At 37.4% G+C, this 9555-nt stretch overlaps 1 protein-coding gene across 1 annotated transcript; it reads left to right on the top strand.

The window, feature by feature from the left end:
• Positions 1-3663: 3663 nt before the first annotated feature.
• LOC133530225 (zinc finger protein ZFP2-like) lies at positions 3664-8759 on the top strand. Its single transcript, XM_061868093.1, has 7 exons — positions 3664-3913; positions 4134-4272; positions 4534-4599; positions 4965-5027; positions 5523-5579; positions 6677-6739; positions 6841-8759. Exons 1-7 carry the CDS (start codon positions 3785-3787, stop codon positions 8049-8051), a joined length of 1728 nt encoding a protein of 575 aa, XP_061724077.1. The 5' UTR covers positions 3664-3784; the 3' UTR covers positions 8052-8759.
• The last annotated feature ends 796 nt before the right edge of the window (positions 8760-9555 follow it).

Here is a 9555-nt window from a genome sequence, read left to right as displayed (position 1 = left end):
TACCAGTTCGCTGCCCTCATACCTGAACTGCCGAGATTTAATCGTCCTGTCCTAAGACGTACGTATTAATATAGGGCCGAATATCATTCGACATGTTTGAATTTGAATCCGTAACCACAAACGTAACGTTAATCAATACGAATAACTGCAAACATATTCTGACGTAAAGTGAGTCAGTATTTACCTATTGCACTTATCTATGGGTCATATAAGTCATATTACCTATAATATTATACGTAATGCCAATTGCGCTATTTAGTGTAGGAAATGAAGCAAGTTGTTGTATGGAGACCCACGCATTAATTTCTCAGTCGATGAAATTTTGCTTCGTTATTGTATAGTATGAGCCGAAACTAACATATAAATATCCAAAAAAAAAAAAAAGGTATTTATACGTAAAAATATAAATCTGTTTATATGTTTAACCGAGTAATTCCTCAGTCCAGAATTATTTTACCAAATAAGTTATTTGTATCAGTATGTAATACTAGAAAAAAAATTAAAATTTTGTCATCCGTAAGATTTTTTTTTAATGATAATTCCTTTTGTTGACGCTCATTTTCATTGGAAAATTGCTGTCATTTTTTTCTTCTTATATGATCTTAGAATATAATTTGGTGTAGTGGGTAAGAAAATCCAAAAAAAATACATACCCAAATTTATGTATTTTAGAACTATTAAAAACTGAGAGTGGAAAATTTCTCAGCCTGTATTCTTTTTAAATATATACTAAGTAGACACGTATACACTTAAATCCAAAATATCCAAAAGAAATATCATCCAGAACACCGAAATTTTTGAAGCGAAGATAAATCCATCCCGCGGTTACGCAATAATGTACCGTCTTCCTTTAGTAGTTAAGTGCAGATTAGCGTCCTTGTGCTACTAGTACGACACGAGCGCGTGACCCGCAGCCCGCACTTAAGAAGGGAGTTGTCGTTGTCACTGGTGTGTAAGTCTAAAGGGCTCCTCTACACGATGGCCCAGCGTAGGCCAGTCCAAGGGACGCAGCTATGCGGTGAAATGAGATAGCAATATCACTTGCTCCCTCTAACGCATAAATGCGTCCCTAGGACTGGCCTACGCTGGGCCATCATGTAGAGGAGCCATTACACTACATTTAGTGTTTTTTGCGTTTTCTTTGTACCGAATAATATATACTTACGCAGTTTTACATAACTATGATTAGAATAATATAACGCTCAAGACGTTAATAACAACCGACGTCAAAAACAACTAGGTACTAGAATTTTTGCCACGTAATAAAGATTACCTACTTATCGTATGCTTATCGTTAATAAATTGCGATATCTTAAAACTTAACCGTCGAGATTTTTAAAACTACTGAACTAGTTTTGATGAAACTTGCACTATAAGCTGAAATATGCTTCAAGATACATCGTCAACCTATTGCAGTCCACTGCTGGACATAGGCCTCACCCAAGGTGCGCCACAAAGCACGATTTCCCGTTTTCTGCACCCAGTCCCTGCCAGCTACCTTCTTTAGACGCCCACATGGACTGACATTTATTAATATTATGCAACTCCAACAATTTTACATATAGCCCATCAAACGAAGACAAAAACAGCCCAATGGCGGAAATAATTAGTGTATAAGCAAATTTTGGTAAAATTGTAGTTGAAGGTGCCTTACACAACCTACTGAAGGTACTGATGGATGGTGGTGGCGCTAACGGGTAGTTTAGTTTTTTTTAAATAACTCGTAAACGGTGGCCCATAGCAAACAATATTCTTTAACGCAAATAATCTATATAAAATTGCCTAATCGAAATATTCAGTACATTTCGCTAGGATCAACATGTAAAAAATATTAAAGCAAGAAAGTTAATTAAAATCAATGGAATGGTCCATTTTACTATATTTTCGTGAATCGTAGTTTTTTTTTACAAAAAAGGTTCAGTACACTTTTTGAAAGTATCAATATTTAAAAAGATATTAAAAAGGGAAAGTTAATTAAAATCAATTCTAAGGTTCCTTTTCTTTCGTTTTTCGTAAATAATTTGTAAAGTATGATCCATAGCAAAAAAATAAATATTTATGTATGATAAATATTTACAATAAAATTTTCTACAAGAAAGATATATGAAACTTTTCGCTAGGATCAACGTTTAAAAAGATACTAAAGTGGGAATATTAATACTAATCAATTTTATAGTCGCTTCTTAGTTTTTCGTAAATAACTCGTAATAAACTTGCCGATGAAGGAGAATCTTGCAGTTCCTCCTGTTAAATTGCGTTTAGCATATTAATTGTATGCATTATAATAACCATAAACTAAGTTTTTATGGTGCAATACCGAAACGTCGCCTATGGCTGATTGTCTTTTTGTCTGTGGCCACTTCCTTCTGTCTTGTCTGCCTTTTGTGCTCGTCATGTATTTCTAAATGTAAATTTATTTCAATATACCAAAAGTCATGAGTGATTAATTGTATTATTTAAAAGCTCCGCTATCCCGCGCCGTTCTCGGTTCCCGGCTCCTGTCATCGTTGTACGTATCCTGCAAATCTTCATTCCACTCGATCTACGTGACCTCCAACACCTCCATCGTTCACAGAGTTTTTGGCAGCCATAAGGAAACTTAAGAACGCAAAGACACCAGGCGCGGATGGTTTGCCTTCAGAAGTATACAAGTACAGTGGACCTAATATTTCGAATAGGCTTTTTGCCCTAATATTAGAGGTATGGAAGACTGAGACTGTACCGCAATATTGGAGGGATGCCTCTTTATGCAAACTTTATAAAGGTAAAGGAGATATAGCTGATTGTAGTTCTTATAGGGGGATATCTCTTCTCTTCTTGGTAAGGATTGGTAAGGATTCTAGGTCAACTCTTTGCGATATGGGATTAAGGACCTCGTTGAAGTGTTCTGCCCAACGAGCAAGCACCTCGCCATGGTCAGTGAGGCGACAGTCTCCGCTACGTGAGCAGATAGGTGCAGTTTTTCTAATTTTTGGACCAAAAACCGCCTGAATGCCCTCAAAAAACCTACCTATTTGGTTAGAATCCGCAAGATGAAGTAGAACTGCAGTTCTACAGCTTTATTGTACCACCAGCGGTCCTTGAGTTCACGTACCCTCGTTGCCCTCGTCTTGAATTGCGAGTCTATTAATTTCCGGTTGGCACTTCGATGACGAAGAGCGCGTCGGTGTTCTTCAGCAAGTTTTTGGATTTAAAGCCGATAATACTACATATGTAATATTTTGTGACATTTGTCACACCTGTCGCCATGGTGAAACAGGGGCCAGAGGGCCTACGGCGAAAATCGAAGTTCGTCAATTGCGGGATTTTTCTCTGTCACTCTCATTACGTCTTAGTGAGAGTAAAAGAGAAAAATCCCCGCAATTGGCGAATTTCGGTTTTCGCGGTAGGCCCCCAGGTATATGCATACAATTTTAATAATCCTAATAAAAACAATGACATAATGTAAATAAAAACAAATGAGATTAAAATAGAAATACTAAGCTAAACTAAAATAGATTGGTAGGTATGTCAAAGCCATGTCATAAACAGATAATGAAAAATTAAAAATTACAATTTGAAATTTAAATAGTCCTTAACAGTATAAAAGCAATTGTCTTAAAAACGATTTACTACTTTTCTGAACGTACCCTTCGCGCTATCTGTCAAATGGAAACTGTCAGTGTCATTTCTCTGTACGATACGATTTTAGCCATATCTATAATAATAGTGCTGTAAGCGCGAAAACTCGTCTTGTTGTATTTCTTTGAGTTCGTTGGAGTATTCTTGCACACCGGTTGCCGTGATGGACGCGATGCATGCGTGTCGCTGCTGCCTGCGGTGTGCTGCGGACAAGGACCTGACGTCGCCGTACACACATCTCGGCAAAACGGAGATATATGCCGACATGATCATAGAGAGCTTCAATATACATGTAAGTTTAACAATCTAGTTACCTATAGTAATATGTCCAAACCAAAACCCAAACCAAAAATTGTGGAAATTTAAACTTAGATGTTTTAAACACTTATTTTAAACTATAATTGATTTTGTTACCTTAATTCGCGATAAACCCGGTTTTAAATATGTTTTAAAATGTGATCAAACGCGAAAGTTTTAAATGTTAGATGTTGTTTGAAAAACTTAACTTGCAGCTGGTACTAGGCAGTTTAGGCTCGTGCGGCATCTGCTCGGTGTGTGTGGCCCGCCTGCGAGACGCGAGCGACTTCAAGCTGCAAGTCCAGTGCAGCCAGGCAGAGCTGCAGATGTGGCTGCAGAGAGCGAGCGTCAAAGGTAGGGAAGCATCAACCGTCAAACAAATTTTGAATATTAGTCATTCTGATTAAGTGCTATAGATATGTCCAAAGAATGTCTGTGACAATGTTATAATCACACTGTTAGTCTTCAATACTAGATGGTTGCATCATACACACTCCAGTTAGGGGTTGGCTGCCCAATAGCCTGCCAGATGGAGCTGTTATTTGGCTCAATAAAAATCACTGTTTGAACATAACAAACAAGAATATGATGTGATTTGTGTTGTATTTGTTCTAGAGGAAGAACCCACAGTTCAGCCAGAACTGCCAGATGGAGATGGAAACAGTGAGAAGCCTGTCTTGTGTGAGTACCTGCTTCTCTACAATGGATAATGTAATAAACTCACTGGACTTAGATTCAGAGCTTTGAATAACATGCACTTAGCGCATTGTAATATGCCTATTTGAATAAACTATCTTTATCTTTAAGTTTGAAGAGCTTTTATTTATACTACTTTGGTGGCAAACAATCATACGGCCCGCCAGATGTTAAGCAGTCACTGTAGCCTATAGACGCCTGCAACTCTAGGTGTTACATATGAGTTGCTGACCCTAACACTTCGCACCCTCGTTGAGCTCTGGCAAGCTTGCTCACTGGAACACAACACTATGTAACATTTTTGTAAAGGGTAAACTAGCCTGTTGCTTATTCTTTCTTCTTTGATTCAGGTGAAGAGCCCCTGGTCAAGCAAGAGACGCTGGACGGAGATGGAGCACCTGATGAGATGTTGTGTGAGACTTAGTTTTAAATTCGATAGCAGCCGGCCAAGATTACATTTAAATTATCTGTATAAAAATAACAATATTGGAATTTTCTAAAATTGAGAATTACAATAATTAAAGCCAAAAGTATAATAAAGAAAGTTTAATAAAATGTTTATTATTAATGTGTATATAAGGATTGTCAGGACAATAAATATTCTGAATGAACAATTAATTATTTGAAGACAACCAGTGCACCTGCACTAAGTTTAAGTCTTCATATGTAACTGAATCAAAAAACATTCTTTGACATAACAATTTATTACTAACATAGTTTCTTAAGGATTTACCCATTGTTACTAACATATTTAATTTTAATTTTTATCTTAATTTATATTGTATTTTAATGTATGGAATTTATTTTCTGAATTAAAATTATTGAATATTGAATAACTAGTTAAACTGTTTACTTGATTCCTGTTACTGCCCAGAACATGGGGCTTAATATAGTGTTGGTCGCTTTAGGTGATATCCACATGGCGGATGGTGATGGGGAGAGCGTCGAGGACGACCCGCTGTTGGGTGAGTAACTTGTCTTATTCAAGAATGTAATTCATGTACACTTGCGTCCTGTGGACCAGATATACGCAGAAATCACACGGTGTATGTCAGGATCGTAGCAAGTGGAAATCCGTGGTCTCTGCCTACCCCTTCGGGAAATAGGCGTGATTATATGTATGTATGTATCACACGGTGCTTTCCGGGTCCAATATAACAATGCCTTCTGGGTGCTGATGGGGCTGAAGAAATATTGTAGTGTATCGGGAATGTGTGCGGAAGCTCGAACGGATTGTTTTTATACAATAATCCGTAAACGAGTCGCCTCCCTGATGCACAGGATATGGAACAGCACCAACAGCATCCTGAAAACCATTGCCAAGATGTGGGACAATCCTATCTTATTTTTCTGGGTGAGAAAACACACACAGTCGAGTTTTATCACCCGGAAAATATTATTATAGGATTATTTGTTTTCATTAATTAAAAATTTTAAATTTATTCATGTTCATCATTGTTTACTAACCATTTTTCTACATGTGTAACTACTACCAAAAATATGGATATGAAATAGTCTGAAATAAAAAAAATCATTCAAAGTAAAATTAATATAAAATAGCCTTTTAAAGTTTACAAATACACTGGAATATTATAGTTAGCATTCCAGTCCAGTGACTGGAATGATGGTCGACTTTTGATTCCAGCTCGCCCAATCCAGCGCCACTGGATTATTGTATTATGTGATTAAACGTTAAATAGTGATCTCATATTGTTTTTTTATTTTTTGGCAAAAGTCTCCATAAATTCACTGGATGATGAGAAATACTGAAATTAATAAATAAATTAAAATATTTTTATTTCAGAACCTTCAAAATTCCATAATACATTGTTAGTACCATCATTATACCTAGGGGTTAGTAAGTTAATTAAAATTAAATCCAAACATAATATAAATAATTGGCAATATTGACATTTTAATGTAAACGATTCAGTTCAGTGCTGGATTCGACCACTGGATTGGAATGCGACTGGAATAGATTTGAACGGAGCATTAGGCGCGACCCGGAGAGAGGTTGCGAGGTCTCCGAGACACAAACCCACGAATAGTATATTTGTTTCAGATGAAAACCTTCTAATCAAGCCGGAGATGGTGAACGAAGATAAGCGAAGCGATGAAATGTTGCGTAAGTACCAAACTGAACTACGTGTATATGGAGAACCGGGCTTGCTGCGGACTCTTAACGTGTTTTTTTTTTCTTATTAATTTGTTAATTTGTGTGTTCAGATGGCAGCGCCGGCCGCGCCAGGGAACAACCCGCGACGGCTTGTTCCGTGGTGTTTGAGCGCCTCCGCGACAACACGACTTTTCACAGTGGAGACAAACCATACGGCTGCGATCACTGTGGAAAAGGTTTCAGAAACAAGTCTATTTTAAAGACACACATACAATACACGCATTTGTCAACCGGGCTAAAGAAATTTTGTTGTAATTTTTGTAGTTCTACATTCCTAACTAAATCGCTTGTATTAGAGCACGAAAAACGCGAACATCGCGTTACAAAATTAATGTTTCCGTTTAAAAGTGTTTTCTACAAATACCAAGCGATACACACTGGAGAGAAGCCTTTTCATCAATGTATTTACTGTGATTACAAAACTCGTTATAAATCCGGCATCCTAAACCACGTAAGAACTCACACCGGAGAAAAGCCTTTCAAATGTAGTCATTGTGATTACAAATGCAGTCGATCATCAATCTTACTAACACACCAGAAGATACATACCAAGGCCAAGCCATTTAAGTGTAGAGAGTGCGACTACATGTGCAGGCAGAAAGGATCCTTGATAAAGCACCAGAGAATACACACTGGAGAGAAGCCATACACATGTAGTCATTGTGATTTCAAGTTCAGTGATAGCTCAAGCTTACGACAACATTTAATGACACATACTGGCGAGAAGCCTTATCAATGTAGCTACTGTGATTACAAATTTAGTCGTAAATCAAATTTAAAAAGACACCAAGTGGTACACACTGAGGCAAAGCCATACAAATGTAGCAATTGCGAATACAAGACCAATCGGCAAGGAGATTTACGAGATCACCAAAGAGTACACACCGGAGATAAGCCGTACACATGTAGTAATTGCGACTACAAATGCAGTAGACGGGCAAGTTTACGAAGACATAAAAAGACACATGCTAACGGCCCTACACACAAAATCACATGTACTGGCGAGAAGACATTTACATGTAGCTACTGTGATTATAAATGTTCTCATAAATCTAAATTACAAAAACACCTGATGATACATACTGGGAAAAAGCCATTTGAATGTAGCAATTGCGATTACCAGACCAATCGCAAAGCAGACTTACGAGTTCACCAAAGAATACACACTGGAGAGAAGCCGTATGCATGTAGTCATTGTGACTTTAAGTGCAGGCAAAGCTCAAGTTTACGAAGACATAAAATGACACATACTAAGAAGTAAAAGAAGTACGCGATAGCCGTTTTATTTGACATGAGCAAGGCATACCTACGACAGAGTGTCACACCAAATTCTTTTAAATATACTACATCAATTAGGAGTTCGTGGCCAAGCTCATGATTGGTTTTCATCATATTTGAAAAATCGTAAGCAAACTGTAGAAGTTGAGTAACACGATTTCGAAAAGAATATGACCAGTGTTGTTAGTTCTAGTAACCAAATAACAAATAATTCTATACCACAAGGTACCGTGTTAGGATGTATCTTATTTTTGTTATACATAAATGACTTACCTAATGTTTTGTATCATAAGTGCATCCTCTACGCAGACGACATAACTACCGTAATTAAGTGTAGCAATAGGGAAGATTTAGAGATACAGTTACAACTATTTTTTGACCAGATAACAAATTGGCTTAGTGATCATAATCTTATGCTAAACGTTTCTAAGACAAAGTTGATCCAGATTATACCTCGTCCAAAAAAAAAGCCTTAAACATTGAGTATGTCTACGGTTAGCTCATGCTCTCTATTAGGAGTTGAGATCGACTCTGGACAAAACTGGAACGCCCCATAGAAAAAGTATCGGGAAAACTGGCTAGGTTTACATTTGCACTTTGTGAATTAAAAAAAATTACTAATATACATACCGCCACTATTGCATACTATGCTTATGCTCATTCATTGTTAAGCTATGGTGTCATATTATGGGGCAACAGCGCGCATGTTGATAGCGCATTTATTTATTTATTATTATTATTTATAAATGCACAGGCAGCTTATAGCTGATATGTGCACATCAATGTCCTGCACTTGTGTTTTGTCCATTAATAAAATGTTTGTCGAGTCTATTTTTAAAAGAATTCACTGAGGGTGCACTGATTACGGATTCGGGCAAACTGTTCCACACTTTCACTACGCGGTTAGACAGGAAGTGTCGTCTTGGGTTGCTACTACTCTGCGTCCGTGTCAGCTTCAGAGAATGTCCTCTCAGTCTGTCACACATATTCCGAGTGAAAATATCACTCAATGCGGGTACGTTGTATTTAAACTCCAAAAAAGATGCATAAGTCTCCTTCCTCGCGTTGTCCCGGCATTTTGCCACCGCTCATGGGAGCCTGGGGTCCGCTTGACAACTAATCCCAAGATTTGGCGTAGGCACTAGTTTTTACGAAAGCGACTGCCATCTGACCTTCCAACCCAGAGGGTAAACTAGGCCTTGTTGGGATTAGTCCGGTTTCTTCGCGATGTTTTCCTTCACCGAAAAGCGACTGGTAAATATCGAATGATGCATAAGTATTTTAATAAATATTAGTAGTATGGAAAGTTGTGGACCACATTTTATTCGTTTGAAAATTTAAACTTTAGCTTCAATTTATATTTTTGAACTTTGTAAATTGGTAAGGAATAATCAACAGCTATTTAGGCAAGCAAAAGACAATTGTAGTTTGTCTCAAAACCTGAGAAATAGAGATAGGATAGTAAGCTCGTTCACTAGATTACAAAT

This window comes from Cydia pomonella, chromosome 22 (assembly GCF_033807575.1).
Source record: "Cydia pomonella isolate Wapato2018A chromosome 22, ilCydPomo1, whole genome shotgun sequence".
Lineage (NCBI taxonomy): Eukaryota > Metazoa > Arthropoda > Insecta > Lepidoptera > Tortricidae > Cydia > Cydia pomonella.
Note: the sequence above shows the minus strand (reverse complement) of the source record. Positions and strands in the feature narration are given on the sequence as shown.

Coding starts and splice junctions, on each gene's coding strand:
- LOC133530225 (XM_061868093.1), top strand. CDS start 3,785: ATGGACGCGATGCATGCGTGTCGCTGCTGCCTGCGGTGTGCTGCGGAC. Junction 5,028..5,522: donor AGCACCTGATGAGATGTTGT/GTGAGACTTAGT, acceptor TGGTCGCTTTAG/GTGATATCCACATGGCGGAT. Junction 6,740..6,840: donor GCGAAGCGATGAAATGTTGC/GTAAGTACCAAA, acceptor TTGTGTGTTCAG/ATGGCAGCGCCGGCCGCGCC.